This window comes from Eleginops maclovinus, chromosome 18 (assembly GCF_036324505.1).
Source record: "Eleginops maclovinus isolate JMC-PN-2008 ecotype Puerto Natales chromosome 18, JC_Emac_rtc_rv5, whole genome shotgun sequence".
NCBI classification, from domain to species: Eukaryota; Metazoa; Chordata; class Actinopteri; order Perciformes; family Eleginopidae; genus Eleginops; species Eleginops maclovinus.
Genome location: NC_086366.1, coordinates 9,305,795 through 9,321,847, shown reverse-complemented (window position 1 = coordinate 9,321,847; position 16,053 = coordinate 9,305,795). Strand labels below are relative to the sequence as shown.

Genomic DNA, 16,053 nt, shown 5'->3' with positions numbered 1-16,053 from the left:
CCGAAGAAAGTAAGGCATCTTTACAACAATACTTATAATCAAAACATATATGATTGTGAAATTGGCCAATTTGCATAACGAGTACTTTGATACTTTAAGTATATTTAAATGTCAATACTTTTGTCTTTAGTTGAATAAAGGACTTTTACTTGTAACAGAGCTGTGTCCCAATCCTACTGCTAAACATCCAAATAAAACATAAAACAACGAGACACTGGACATAATCTGAAGAGAAAAATCTTACACTAAAACAAAATGACAAAAGCATTCCTACATCATCTAACATTAAATAAAAGCAAGTGCAACAGTATTTGTAATGAATGACACAAGATACACCGCTAAACTATTCATTAAACAATCAGACTGACTGTGTAACGGTTATTCTACGAACGCAGAACTGAGTTGGAGGGAACCCTCTCGCTCCGGCTGGTTGCTTCAGCACTCTTTACCTCTGCTCTTCTAAACTCTGCTGGGTATCATTGCGCGTCAAAACATTGCGTCTCTGCAGGACTTGCCAGGACTGGAGAGAGAAGAGGAAATTTGCCTTGGAAGGAATGCGAAAGGGGGTTTAGTATTGGCACTGCCACGAGAAAAAACGAGGAGGTGCGACATCTTCTAAGCTACGTGGAGATCCGTGTTTTCTTCCCTTCAAAGGTAAAATGATTTCCTCTGCGTTATTTTTCACTGGGGTGCATTTGTTGTTACGCACTGTTTTCGTATCGCGGTAAGAAGCTTATTCCAGCGTCGATGTAGTGATGGAGAGCCCATGCAATACTTTCTAACCGAGGCAACTTTTAACATTCATGCACAAGTGCTGTGATATTACAATAAAAAACAAGTTTATTGCATATAAATTATTTCCTGCCAAGAATCACCCGTATTACATGACATTGAAATGTATTAATCATGCCAGGACTAGTCTTTTCTTCGAGGATTGGATGCTGAGTTATACTGTGCAGTGGAGTTAAAGTGTCTACATGTTGTTATTATTAGGACGCATGCTGTTTGTGTGGTGGCAGCCCTACACGTATGCGCCATCACCCTCGTGTGCGCGCTTAGTCGTGATAGTGCACGACAGTGGTGATCAATACGGGGGACCATGTAATACGCACATTGTGATCATAAGCTCTGACGACAATCACATTGTTCTCATCGATATTGCAAAGTCATTACATATTTTAAGCTTTTCTGTGTGTGTGTGTGTGTGTGTGTGTGTGTGTGTGTGTGTGTGTGTGTGTGTGTGTGTGTGTGTGTGTGTGTGGGTGTGTATGTGTGTGTGTGTGTGTTTTGAGAATTGCTGAGCTGAGGCATCCCCGCCATCTGTGCTGCGTGTGGTGGCTGAAGTTGTGCCCCAGATGAAGTGCGCCACTGCTTGTGACCTGATTCAATAATCACACACTGTAAACCTTAAGCCTTAATGTTTTTGTGTATTTATTGACGTGTTTGCCCACGTGACATCTACCCTTTCCAACAAGTCAATGACAGACCATTCAAGTTAGGCCAGAGAGGAGCTGAAAATGTTGCACCCCCCCCCCCCTCTTCCAAAAGCATTTACTAAATAAAGTCCCTGTGAGACAGTTTAGTCACAACCTTTGCACCGATCTATTTTTATTACAAAGTGTGAATGCAGATAGTTATTGATGATGTGAGGGTTCGATACACAGGGATCGATGATAGGGGTCAGAGTGTTGCAGGCCTTTGAAATGTGATCCTTTGCACATAGGACTACACAAACAGAAGTTGTCTATAATATGTGTTTGTGTAAATGTGCCTAGGGTTTCACAGGTCAGCCATTTGATTTTTTTTGTCGCTTTCACTGTTTATTATCTGAAAGCCACACACTGAAATGCAACAGAGATTTTATGTGTAAACAAGTTGAATAATAAGCATTTAAAGAATGTGTAAGTAAGAGTTTATAAAGCACCTGAGAACAAGCTGCAGTATTCTCCACAGGGTACAAAGTAGAGACAAACAGAAGAATATTGGTACTGAGTACAGATCAAACAGAGCAACAGTAACCAGACACACACACCTGGGATGCAGAAACATCGCTCCATCAGTGACATTTGATATGTTCAAGGGAGGGGGGGGGGCCAGTTCTCTCCTCCTTTACTCAGTGATGTCATGCTGCTGTATGCTGTCTGTCTCAGAGCAGGAAGAAAGTACATGAAGTACAGAAATCCTGTCGGTGCAGCATGTGGGCAGTGGTGGACACACACTGCTCATCCACCGCCGAAAGGGACACACATTGCTGCCTCCCTTTCTCTTTATGTGTTCAATTCAACTCCCTTTCTGTCCCCGTCTGACTCTCATCTTCCCCTCCCGCTTTGAATCGCTTCCTCCTGCTCTCGATCATTGTCAGAAGCAGCATCAGCAGCGGCAGCATCAGTGCGTTACATAACAAAGGTTTTTTTGTTTGGATACAAGGGCCCTTTTGGATGTTGAAACTCATGGCACGTAGCCTTTTGTGATGACACCCAGAAATGACCAGAATGGACAGCGCTGTGACCTCAAGCGACTCACGGCAGAACTGATGAATAGACAAGAGTGACAGCAGGGAAAACAAATACACAAACAGGCTGAGAGGCATGGGGACAGACGGAGAGAAGACACAGGCAGACTAAGATCTAAACAGATACAAGATGGACAAACACAAGACACACTGAAGTTATGCAGACGTCAGTCGTACTAAAACTTCCTGCTTCTGGCGCCCATCTGAATTACAGCCAACAGATCTTCTAGTCATCTGATCATTTATGCAATTTGTTATTCTGTCAAAGAGGCTTTTTTTTAAATGAGAGGCAGTATGAATTACTGTCAACATTTTACAGTGCGTCATCATCTTTGTTCCTACAAACAATTTTGCCTTGCAGAATGAGTTTCAAGCATGTCCACCCACCAAGATGAGTGTTGTTCTGTCCTTGGAAACTAATCGTGTAGAAATATGAAATAGCCTCATTGTGCAGCTGTCAGAATTTGTTCCTCTTTTAAGTGCAGTACTAGAGCCTGTACCTGCCTTCCTTGAACTTTGTGTTTCGAGGTATTCTTAGTCCTTAACCCCCTGGAACCAAAAAAAGCTGTTTTCTTATGGAACAACTCAGGTCTTCAAGCTAGTATAGCATTGCAAAATCAGTCGATTTTATGCATATCAAATCAAAGCCAGAATATCTCTAGAGCTACAATCTACTATTATTTTCATTATCAGTTAATGAAATTATTATGCAATTATTCTATTGGTTAATCGGGTGTCTTGTTTTAAATGTCAGTAAAGAGGGAATAAACGTTTGTCACAAGTTCACAGAGTCCAAGTTGAATCCTAAAAATATCTTGTTTTGTCAGACCCACAGTGCAAAACCCAACAATGTTTACTTAATGATAACTGAGAATGCATTGTTGGCCATTTTAGCTCGAAAAAACTAAAATAGCAGTAGTTTATTATCGACCTTGTTATCTGAATGACAATGTATGTTAATCATTTACACGTTTTGTGTATCAAGAAGTATTCAAAGCCAATGTCATGCACCCTGATTCTCCAGAGACGGCAGATAATACACAGAGACAACTCCACTCGGATTACGTATGTTATACATGACATGTATATCCAATATAATCCAGCACTACTGTTCAAAGTCTATGCGATGAGGGCACACTAGTATCATGACGCACTCAACATGCTAAAAGTGAACAGCTTCCCACAGAGCTTTTCTTTGGATGATATTTTAAGTAAACATCTCCCTGTCAGCTGTGTCTATATTATAGACTGATACTTTTATCCTGAGTGACTTGTAGCAAATGCAGCGGACCGTAGAGGCTTGGAAGAAGAAGTAGCTTTTGTGAAAATGATGTAATTAAACTTAGAAATTTTAGATTACCTATACCTGATAATTACTGAGCTATAATGTGTAGACTTTGTGCAAATGTTAGATATTTTCTTCATTAATTGAAATTCAAATTGTCTAATCAACAGCCTAATTCTCATATATATTCAGTTTACTATTACAAAGACTTAAGGGGGCTTATGTGGCCTAAATATGAATTCAGCTCTAAATTATACAGCAGCCAAATATACAAATCTTAAACATCTTTAATTATGTAAGACATTGCAAATTATGTATCGCAGTTCTAAATATTTCGATCAGATCTCCGAGGAATTGATCCAACATAAACTGTTTCCTTGTCCTCAGTCCTGAAATGACCGGGAGGATAAAACAGGCTTTGGGTTAAACACCAGTCTGTGTGTCAGCGTGTGTGTGTGTGTGTGTCGGGGGGGTCAACTCTGACGACTGTACTGAGTGTGTCTTTGTGCCCCAATCCCACGCCGCTGGCACCAAGTCAGAGAAGGGAAAACAAGGGAATGTCTGACTGCCTTATTTCTTATATCCACGCTCCTTCCCAAAGGCACTGGAGCCTCTATCAGCCCCTCTAAAAACAATCATATTGCAGAGCAGTGAAGTCAAGAGGCCTCTCTCTCTCTTGTTTGTGCTGAACTCACAGAGGCCTCCTGCTTCCATTCACTATTTTATTAGTTTTTCCAGATGGTTCAGTAAAGACAGACAGGAAGGAGAGGAAACAGAGTGAGACGTTGTGTTGTGAAAGTGATATGTGAAACAACAAGTTATTACATAATCTTACGGACTCATAGTTCTTAGAGTCATAGTTAGAAATGTTGTTTTCTAGATTGACAATTCAAAGCAGAAAGAATAGCAGTCAGAATAGGCAGGTAGACAATAAAAAGCATACACAGTTTTAGTGAGGCTCTTCAACAGCTTTATGAGAGGTAGCACTGTGGAATAAATCAGATTAAAGCTAGTGATTGATGGTTTGCATTTAGCAGCAGAGCTACAGGGCTAAACTCACAATTAAATTTGCATTAAGCAATAAAAACCACAAAGATTGTATCTGCAGCTCAAGGTAGAGAGCACAGGCTCCTAACCTACCTCATGTACAGTTAGTCAAAACTATCTCCCGTCCTCTGAGCCTGTGGGACGAGTTCCCAGGCCGGCTCACTAATCTTCTCAGTCACCAGGGCACACCAGCAGGAGTATTTTAAGGGCTCGGTCTATTTGGATATCATGGAGTGAGCAGGGCACGATCCTCACAGTTGTGCTACACTAAGCAGATTATCTTTGCAGACTCATAGACTTAAACACAGAATGAGAGCTAGCGTTTCTGCCTGTGTTTGCTGCTCCGAACTGGTTAATGTAGAATGGTTTGAGCGCGGGTTAATGGAGACAGCTGAAAGTAATGATCATTTTCAGTATCAATGTAATGCCATAACAGTCAAGTCAGTAATTGTTTGGTCTATAGAATGTCAACCATATATTCCCTTAGTGCGAGCTGCCAATTTCACAAACAGTCCAAAATCCTAAGGTAATAAAAAATGAAAGGTATATAATACATTAAAGCAGCAAACCCACATATTTAAGTACCTGGAATTAAAAGTCTGAAGCCACACAAGCAGCTCTTTGAGGTTGTAGCTGCTAACAACAATGCATTGAGCATTAGGGGTTTGGACTGCTAGCGCAACCATGCTCGTACTTACACAAATGCTTAATAAATGCTAAGATGTTAAAGGGTTTTAATGTATGTATAATGTTCAACTTCTTAGTTTTGCGTTTTAGCAATGCCATATTAGCTTATTAGCACTAAACACAGAGGACACTTGAGGTTGAGGGGAATGTAATTCATTCTGTAGACCATTTGAGACAAACAAAGTACATGGGAGGAATAACTTCTTTGTGACATAGGTCAACATGTTAAAAAGTCTCAAGATTCTGTTTACTGATTGGCTGCAGCCTGTTACTCTCTGTCTGCAATTCTCTGGTTAAAGTAATTCATCATGAAATCAAAATGTTTTTTCCAATAGACAACTCGCCACAGGCTGTGCGTTTTCTCTCCTCTCAATCATGTACGATTAACTTTTGCCTGTTCGAAGAAGTATCTGTGTGGTGGAAGCCTGCACCTGTACAATGTTTGAATCTCATCTGTTGAGGTAGTACATCCGTGTTTTCCGCGTGCAACTGATATGTGCATTTTAGTGACTTTTTACAGGCTAATAATGCATGACGTCTCATTACATTATAGTTCCTTGAGGCTTTAGGAGTTTCAAAGATGCGAACAGGCTGGAAAATTCTCCGAACACACAGAGCAGGTGGTAATCCCATCAGCAATTATACACCTGTGGCTCAGTTTACAAACCAGTTTAAGGAAGCAGCTGTTACACAACCATGTAACCATTAGCCGCTCTGTTATCCCCCCTGTGTTCAGGTGTTCGCCTCCCAACCCACCGCCCACCACGGCCCTCACCTGTGTGTTGCGGTGCTTCCCTTGTGAGCCGACCTGGGCTGGCAGTCCCTTCTTGCACCGCCCGCCAACTCCGCCCATGGTCAGAATGACGCGCTCCAAGACCTTCCAGGCTTACCTGCCGAGCTGCCACCGGACCTACAGCTGCATCCACTGCCGAGCTCACCTGGCCAACCACGATGAGCTCATCTCCAAGGTAACCGGCACCCTGCTCCGGTGACTTGCCTCCCCGAGGAGAGTACTTACCTCCAGGAGTCAAATTATTACAGACTGAAAAAAACCAGACTTTTTTTTTTGCTTTTACTTTTCAATCTCACATTTAGTTCTTTTAATTTAGAAACAAGCAATGTACTGTATAGCTTTTGTCTCTTTCATTTATTCTTAAATTTCCTTATTGACAAAGATTAACAGTCATTAAAAGGACAAGCGTTGAAGATTAATAAAGAGGGAGAACGGATGAGGAATTATGAGAACAAACAACAGGCTGAACACCTGCATGTCTGTGTCAGCTGCCGCCACACTATTGCCTGTGGATGGATTATGTTTTAAACTGGTTAGTAAATTGGATTATGAATGCACTATCACCTTTTCCACATACGATTATGAAAACATTGCACACCTGTGCACAAAGGCCTTCTGCCGATCGTAACACAGGTGGACGACACAAGTCTGTTCATTGTTTCCCTTCAATAGCAGCTTTCATGTTATGGATAAAAAAAGGCCGGCTAGAAAAAGTGGTTAAGTTACCCATTTATTGCCAACTGTGATCTGATCAGGAGCATATGGGCTGTTACTGGAAGACTGCGCACCAAGTAGACATGAAAATAGATTTTCTCCATAGGTTTTAAAATAAGAGCTCCTATTTCAGGGCTGGTCTGAAATCACATATGTGTGTTTTATAACGAAACTAAACCTCTCTCTTTTATTTGACTGAAGCATTATTGCAATATACAACAGCGTGCTCTTATCATTTTAACTACACCGTATGATCAGACCGAATCATGTTTCAGCCTTCTCATCTTTGTCTCGTCTCGTCTCTGCAGTCGTTTCAAGGCAGCCAAGGCAGGGCCTACCTGTTCAACTCAGTGTGAGTATCCCTCTGCTGGTGCATTTCAACGAGTTGGAGACGAGTTGTCTAACATGCTCAGGTGTTTTAAATGAGGTAATAATGCATGTACTGTAGTGTTGATGACAGAACCAGCCTGTGCCTTGTAGTCATTATCTGCTGAATTGAGTGTGAAAACAAGGCTGTTTCAATCTATTCTCCATGGCCTAGCGCCCTATCAGTATGCGCTGTGTAGGTGGGTGTGAGGCAGTGACTCACTCTGAGCACATCATACAGTACATGCAACCAAGCAACTTGAGCCACTTACACAATATTAAATTGTAACTTTTGTCTCTGCTTGTCTCTCCTGCCTCTCTACTTTCCTCTCCACAAACCCAATCTCTATCTCTCAGGGTGAACGTTGGGTGTGGTCCTGCAGAGGAGAGAGTCCTGCTCACAGGCCTGCATGCTGTAGCAGATATCTACTGTGAGAACTGCAAGACCACCTTGGGCTGGAAATACGTAAGTGGCCTTGGCTAATTTGATGCACAAGCTCACCGCAAACTGGATTCAAGGTTAGAGGAGGATAAACTGGGAGGTTGTTATTATAGCACCCCCCTAATTTTATTTGCACGGTTATTATATTTGGACCTGTTCTCAATGCCATGTTACAGCTGTGGGCTGAATTAATTATGAGATAGATTTCTCAGAACAGATGGAGACATGAAGGAGAAATCTTTATTTATCTAGTGTTGATCGAACATTTACAAACTGACAGTTTGCCTCACTATGTAGCTTGGGCTAATATTGGAGTGACATTTACAGTCAAATTCTCTGTAAAGCTGTTATACAGTATACCATCAAGATTTAATAGATTGTATTGCATTTGGCGTTTTTTGCCATCACCATCTTGGTAGTTTGGAACAAGCATCAACACAAGAGGATAGAGCTAGTACAACTGAACGCTAAAAAAAAACACGCCCGAAATCACACCTTGCTTTGTCATCTAATTAACTGTAAGTTTCAACAAGACTGTAAACTAGAACATGAGCCAACAAACTCACTAGGAACATTTTCACTGAGGTAATGAATCAAGTGAGAAGTAGGGTCATTTTCTTGTAGACTTCTATACAATCTGACTTCTTTTTGCAACCAGTGAGGTCGCCCCCTGATGGACTTTAGAAAGAATGCACGTTTAAGGCTATTTAGTTTTGTCTTCCCTTTTCAGAAGGAGTGTATGATGTATTTAGTGCAGGTGGTATTTTAGGTCCCAGGTCAGGGTGAACCAAACAACATCCACACATGGTTGCTGTCTTCATATATCAACAGAGAAGAGCATGTGCAGCTGTTAATGATGAACCCTGTCCGCATGGAGGTGATAGTTTACACTATAGGACACGTGACGTATCCTGAAGGGGTTAACAAAAAAAAAATCCTTGTGGTCGGACTTCTGAGAAGGCTCAATTGACAAGCTCTCTTTGCTTAACCTCTAACCATAGCATTTACCGTTACGTATTTAACCTTAAACCTGATTCTATAACCTAAAAATAACAATTTTCCTTATGCAAGTGGTATAAACACCTGGTGAACCAGTTTTAAAAGTGGATACTTCTCTGGGTAGTTTCTATTCCTGTCAGGACCCCACAAGGCAGAGAAAACAGAAGTCACATGCATGCACACGATGAGCACACAGACACTAGATAGGACTTAATGGAGAGTTTCCATTAATATCACTTGCAGCAGTATTGATTTCCCGCAGTCATCAAAGTCCTTTTGAGAGGCTTGACCTACTGCACTTCTAAACTAAGAAATATGATAACGTGCCTCTGCAGCTCTGAACCAAAATAACCAAAGACAAAACAAAGTACAGACATTTCTATATCAGCACACTCTAAGACTGTTCTTTCTAGAGACAGCGAAACAGGGCTTCAAGCAAAAGCTGTGTCAAAATTATCCCCGCAAATCCCTAAATATTGTTTTTTAAAGGACGTTTCATCTAAAAAAGGCAAGCATATCTAATTCAACCTCAACGTTTACCACCAAGACCTTTTTAAGCTTGAAGCTAAGGTTTCCTGCTATCATTGTCAGTTACTGGAGCCAGAAATATCCACATTTGGGGATATGTGAGTTGGAACTGGAACAAAATGAGGAGGTGAAATCTTCCTTAATGTTCAGGGATTTACTGAAGGTTTGTAAGAACTACACTGATGTTGAGCAGGTATAGTTTAGCTATTTAGCATGCTAATGTTTGCTAACTCACACCAAACCTAAAGTAAACACAAATGAGGCTGAGAGGAACGTCAATAGTTTTGAATTTATTAAGTCACTAAGTTTTCATTAATTGCTACTTGATTCTCTTACTGGAATTTTCAATTGCTCATCCAGCGAGGATATTGCAATCCCGCTTTTTAAAGGATTTTTACAATCAACATCATTTATGAAGGAAAAATGTATAGATACATTATGAGAAATAGCGGTTATGGTGTTTCATTCAACAGAAAAACACATAGGGGAACGGATCAGCTTCTGTGTAGCTCAGACTTTCTTACAAATCCCATTCATACTTTCCAGAGGAATTTTGGATAACACACCTAACAGTAGGAATGCATTTTATAGCCTGCAAAAATATAGCAGACTCTACATCTGGGTAGGCTATTGCAAGGCTTAACCCTTTGGCCTGTTTTTTTTCTGTTTCCCAATGGTGAGACACTCTCCTGCAAGCTTATGACAATCCAGTCTGGTCAGAGATTTGGTCCTGCAGGCCCCTCTGCAGCATTAAGTTATATAACCAGCTCCCAAAGAGCAAGCAACAGTGACAGGTCATGACTGAGTCAAGGATTTTCATACTCAGCTGTAAAGACTGTTCATGAGCAGAGTTTTGTTATGCACCTTTTGTTTTTTTCTCAAAGACATGAACATGTTATTATTCTGCGTCTGTCTGTCATTTTAACTAAATGCTGTCTCTCATGTCCTCTGTCCCACCCTCCAGGAACATGCCTTTGAGAGCAGTCAGAAGTACAAAGAGGGCAAGTTCATCATTGAGCTGGCCCACATGATCAAGGACAACGGCTGGGACTGAGGGATGAGCAGCCGGGACACAAATGGTGGGGTTAACGGGATGAATGGGAGGGAGGGAAGGGGGTTGTGTGTGATGGGTGAGTGTGTGACTTTGGTTTGGCTGATTTACCATTAACCTCTGTAACTCTGCCCATCCCTCCCTACCAGGCCTCTTGATGTACACACACAGAAACACACACATACACATCAAGGTCCCAGACATCCCAGCTTGACAGAGAGACAGACTAGGCAGGCTTGTACGCAGCTAGCAGGACTAGGTGATTGGCCAGCAAGATGTCTTGTTTTCCCGTTGTTGTTTTGACTGAAACATACGTCGATAGCTTTTCAAAAAGGTGGCAACACTCCCTCTATACCTCTTCATTGCTTGAAGTATTCTACCTTGCCTTTATGTTAAAACAAGTTGTTAACAGGTTGCTGGGTGTATATTTAGCCAATAACAGAGCAGTAAGGATGGCCTGGCGGTTTTCATTGGCCGTGTTTGACCAGCTGATGGGCATTCACTCCGTCCCCAGCTTAAATCAGATGACCTGAGATGATTATAGTAAATCTCGCTGTACGGGGCCGTGCCAGCTGGGCAAGTGATGAGGCCTGGCGCTGAGGCTTGGCATGGAGGCCCAAGCACATGGGTTTTGGGGGCGGGTCGGTTGCAGGGATTGCTGCCCACAAGGCCGATCTCTGGCTTCTGGCTGGGATTCACTCCATGTAATGCCAGTGATGCAGCTCAGGATGGGCCGAGTGAAAGAGATACAGACAGACGGACAGCCACCGGCTTGTCCTAATACCTCACAGGAATTTGCCCTCTCAGCAGCAAAGCAGCTCCCCTGAGTTTGATTCATCCTTTAATACAACGAATCTTGTAAAATGATCTGCTGATCCTTCCCGTGTATGTCTGGTGTTTGCAGATGCATCGCTGCGTCCACCTTTGTTACTTGGCCAGATAGAGTTACACAACATAAGCGTGTCTCAGGTGAACAACTTTGGCCGGGATTTCCAAAGGCTTGAGAGAATTATTTTGCTTTTAGATGATAAAATGAGCTGAGGTGATTGCTGGGGACACAATGCCTGCTATAATGGAGATAACAGTGTGATTCAGATTACTGAAAGAAATGGCCAATGCATGACTGGTTTCATGGGCCATGGGAAATTGCAAAAGAAAATTAACACATAAAGTAAAGGATTAATGTTACTGAATTTACGAGATATAGATACTTGACCACAGAGGAGTGTACTGTAGATGCATATGTATAAAAAGGTTTCACTCTTAGACTCTCTTTCAGTCTGGGATGACTGCTGTTTAACTGCTGTTACACTGATCTTCACTAACTGGCCCTAACTGAACATAATTAAGAACCTACTGGGCAACATTTTGAAGCAATGCATAGGATGGACTTTGGGTTATTCTATTCTTCCTAAATGCACCAGCTCATAATCTTCTTAAGTTTTTCCCCAGTTTTAGATTATTTCTCGTCCTCTTCAGTTGGTTTAAATATTCCTCATGCATCACGGGCCTCTGAGTTATACCCCCTGGGTAATATTTGAAGCAACATTAATGGGAAGCATTGCTCAGGTACCTTTGTGCTACTTTTTTTATTGCAAGGATCCAACTTAATGTGCTGGGTGTGTAATTGTCTCAAATGGGAATGTGTTATTTTCAAATGAGAGAATCCATCTCGTGGAAATGCAACGTAAATGCATGCTTGAAGTAAAACAAGTGATCTGACCAGTTTTGTGCTCGGTCCTCGTCACAATTTTGTGAAAAGAACATTTTGTGTTGTGATACAACATCTTATCGGTTTCTCCTCAGTTCGTTGAAGCTACAAGTTCCTTCTTTTACAGGTTAAATGTGACCCTGGTTTAGAAAAGTAAAATGAGTTGCCCTGTTTGTCACACATACTTTCCCGCTTTTGTGAACATTGCTCTATAAGTTGCCCTGTAAATGGACTCTCCAGTTACAACCAAATCTAAAACAGATTCGTTTGACTCAGCAGTCGGAGGCTGCAACATTAAACCCAGAACAACCAAAGAATCCACCCTTCAACAATAAATCTACCAAACAAAAGATCCCATTTTGCTTTGTCAAAGTGTTGCAAAACAAGGGGGTGTGTACAGCTGAAAGCCAAGGTTGTGGATAGCCTTTCTCTGTGATATATAATGCATTATGATTTTGTAAACAAAAGATCCTAATATATGAATATATTCTATTTACTGTATTCACCAAGAGGATTACCATTCATGTCGACCTCTGTGTTACAGACTGTAAATAGTGTTAATGTTTTGTGTTTTATCTATGATCCATACGATGATGAATGAATATGATTTAGGTCATGTCATGCTTTCTCTCTGGTACCCCACATTGGCTGTACGATACTACTTTTTTACTGAAAATGTTTCAATTTTAATGTCTTTTGTAAAGGAGGATGCTGATGTTGACTATATATCATTGGATCTTCATCTAATAAAATGCACCTTGATATCTGTATGGGCTAAGTGTTTGTTTATTGTCATGTGACCATAACTCTCTCAGCGGCATGCTTTTTAAAAGGGGCCCTTCAATCATTTGGTAATGCACCTTAATTAAGTCCGACCAATCACTCAAAAAACATATTTTGAACTATTAATGTTTGAAAATGGATGCTGCTTTTTCTTCAATGCAAACAAACAGAGCTGGTTTTTTCTCCAGCTCTTGTCCTTTTGAACTGATTAGTCAGTTAAATACATTAAATATTTGATTAAAAGGTCACATAACCACATGAAATCATTAAGGCCTCTGGAGTCACAGACTGCAGTTATTACTTCTACTTCTAAGGGTGGCTGGTTAGCAAGACTCTTATCAGGTTTTACTTTTAGTACTAAAGATTTAGTTATTGCTTATTTTTAGATGTGGCATTGCAAACTAAATTAGTGAGCATCAAAATAGACTATTTATCTACCAATAAGGCTGTAGCATCAAAGCCAAGTATATTGACTTCATCTGAGATAAAATGAATGTCATATTCAACAGTTATGTCCTGATATTAAAATGAAGAATCCTGTTGAGAGACTCAGTTGTATCTTTGCATACTTCTCTGTGACTAAAGATACATCATACAGCCTCTGCACCCCAATGTCAACAGCAAAGAGGAGAGGAGTGAGTCATTCACACTAAATATGAGGTGGATGTTTGTGTGAATTGACCAGGCGTCATCACATAACGTGGGCACAAAGCCTGCTGCATCTCAACAGTGAACTCTCATGGTGAAATTGTGTTGTCCCCATGGTAACAAGGGCATCGTCTGTTACTAATGGGGGACTTGAAAAATCAAGCAGCAACTTGGTTCTGACGCCACCAGCGTTTGTTATAAATGGTGTGATTAGACTAGATGAAAGTAATCTAATTCGGAGAGTGATGTGTTCATGGTGATTTTGTGAAGATGGATTTGAAGATGTGTGTGTAAGTGTGTGTGCCGGAGGAAGGTTATGAGTGGGAGTCAGACTTTTTAGTCATTCATTAATCAAGCTTCCCGTCATGCTTACTTTTCTCCTATCCCTCCCATGCACCCTCCTCTGAATTCCTACTCCCCTTCACTCTCATATCTTGATTTCATTTTCTCCCTTTCATGTCTCATTACCACCCTTTATCCCTCCCTCTCTCCTCTCTCTATCGTCCCCTGTCTCAGCTTGTTTTCAATGATCCTCCTGGGCTGATTTCCCTCTCTCTGTCCGACTTGGCTAACCCACTCCAAATCTCGCTGCAGCAGATGGGGCTGTATTTGCTTTGGGTAAGGTCTCCTAGCAACCCCCGTCTCACCCTCGTTATTTTCCCAAAGCGGAGGGGTGGAGGAGTTGGTGCCATGCACTGTCTGGGTCTGCCATGCATGCCCACCCCCCTCCTGTGTCTCTTTAAAGTGACCTGACCGCCCCTCTGTGCTGATGTCTATGTTTACTGTGCCTCTGTCTCTCCGGGGCCAAAGTAGGGCAGGCGCTGACTGTCTGGATTACTATACATGTGTGATGATTACAGTTGATGTGCAAAATAGGCAAAGAACAACCAATGTGTTTAGTAACCCTTTGTGACCTAGATTTATTTTGCAGATATTCATTATATTATGACTGTTGGAGGAAATGTCATGTGGGTCATGTAGGGTTTAGATAAAACATGTATTTGTAGCTGCTAAATATCTGTTACGGTTTTTTATTACACATCGAAGGAGCGATACAACATTTTAACAGCTAAACACCATCCTTACCGACATCTGGTCTGCATGTCAAGACAAGTAGATTTAGAGCACACACACACACACACACACACACACACACACACACACACACACACACACACACACACACACACACACACACACACACACACACACACACACACACACACACACACACACACACACACACACACACACACACACACACACACACACACACACACACACACACAAAGAGAGGAAGGCAAATAAGGACCTTTATCCTTACATGGCATTGGCTCTTGTGATTTCATGCACACACACCCAGAGAGTTGTATCTGCATATATGACCTAAATATAGCTTTATAGCTTCATGTTGTTTTTTTTATTCACACAGGGTAGGTAATAGGAGCTCTAGCAGATGAAAGCACAGATGAAGAATTTAATGGAAAAAAAGGAATAAAGAATGCATCTTGTTTCTGCAGTTAATACAAAAGAGCAAATGCCTTTGATCAAAAGTTCACTTTCGATTTATTGCAATAGGACAAGTGGATGCTAGGGTTGCACGAATTGCATTTTATTTTGAACTCCTCCTTTGAATTGAGTTTCATTTTATAAACATGAACACAACCACAAATCTCAAAGAGGAAGTTAGGTTAGGAGAAGATCAAAAATCACCCTCCCATGGCAGTGTCAAAAGGAAACAACATCCAACAGCTTGCAGCCTTAAAGGTAACTTTTTACAACAACATCTGTTCAATATGGCCGAGTGATGCCATACCTTTTTTTTGGCAAACCTTTCTGTGTTCTTGATATTATGTTGCCTTACAGCATGCAAATTAAACCTTTTACAAAAGCTGAAAGGAAGGTTTTCTCACCAGGCTAGCAGTTTCCCCTTGTTTCCAGTCTTTGTGCTGAGCTAACTGTCTAGTTGCTCCAGTCATTTTATTGGTGTAGCAACTTTTGGTCCTCACTAATATACAAACTCAGGAGCACACTCACACAGCCTCTGTAAAGTCTAATGGCTCCCCGAGTGTTCATCCATCATGCACAGACAAACACAAAATTACCACTGCGACACTTCAGTGTTGCTGGGGGAAAAAACACAATACCAATGGCAGCCACACATGCCATGTTAAGATGCCGCTGCCCTTGATTAATTGCTTTAATTTAGTTTTCCAGCTGCATTACACCGAGAACACAAATGCTTGATCGTTCCCTTTAGTCTGTTGACTGGTATCACAAAGAGCTGCTTCATGAGCGCGCTGAATAACTTTTTGTATCTGCCTCCTAAAAGCTCCTGTTATACACTTAAGCATCAGATATGGATTATTGATATCAGAATGCGCTTATTGTTTGTCTGCAGCAGGGTCTAAAAAGCTGCCTTTGTGGCTCTTCCTTCCTTTACAAGAGGAATCATTGGCCTCTCAGGGAAGCAAAGTGCAGACTGCT

General features: G+C 41.4%; 1 protein-coding gene across 2 annotated transcripts; it reads left to right on the top strand.

Annotated features, from left to right (window-relative positions):
* Nucleotides 1-438: 438 nt before the first annotated feature.
* LOC134880641 (protein yippee-like 2) lies at nt 439-12,903 on the top strand. 2 transcript variants are annotated; one of them, XM_063907642.1, is made up of 5 exons: nt 439-654; nt 6,268-6,499; nt 7,347-7,390; nt 7,762-7,870; nt 10,338-12,903. In XM_063907642.1, the coding sequence occupies exons 2-5, from the start codon at nt 6,383-6,385 to the stop codon at nt 10,425-10,427; spliced, it is 360 nt and encodes a 119-aa protein (XP_063763712.1). In that variant the 5' UTR covers nt 439-654; nt 6,268-6,382; the 3' UTR covers nt 10,428-12,903. The 2 variants fall into 2 exon arrangements, with proteins under 2 accessions (XP_063763712.1, XP_063763711.1); XM_063907641.1 differs by having other exon boundaries at nt 7,314-7,390.
* Nucleotides 12,904-16,053: the final 3,150 nt, after the last annotated feature.

What these genes read in the sequence shown, in the direction of transcription:
- LOC134880641 (XM_063907641.1), top strand. Translation starts at nt 6,383, where the DNA reads ATGGTCAGAATGACGCGCTCCAAGACCTTCCAGGCTTACCTGCCGAGC. An exon ending in ACGATGAGCTCATCTCCAAG is followed by an intron (nt 6,500 to 7,313) that starts GTAACCGGCACC and finishes ATCATGTTTCAG; the next exon opens with CCTTCTCATCTTTGTCTCGT. An exon ending in GCCTACCTGTTCAACTCAGT is followed by an intron (nt 7,391 to 7,761) that starts GTGAGTATCCCT and finishes TCTATCTCTCAG; the next exon opens with GGTGAACGTTGGGTGTGGTC.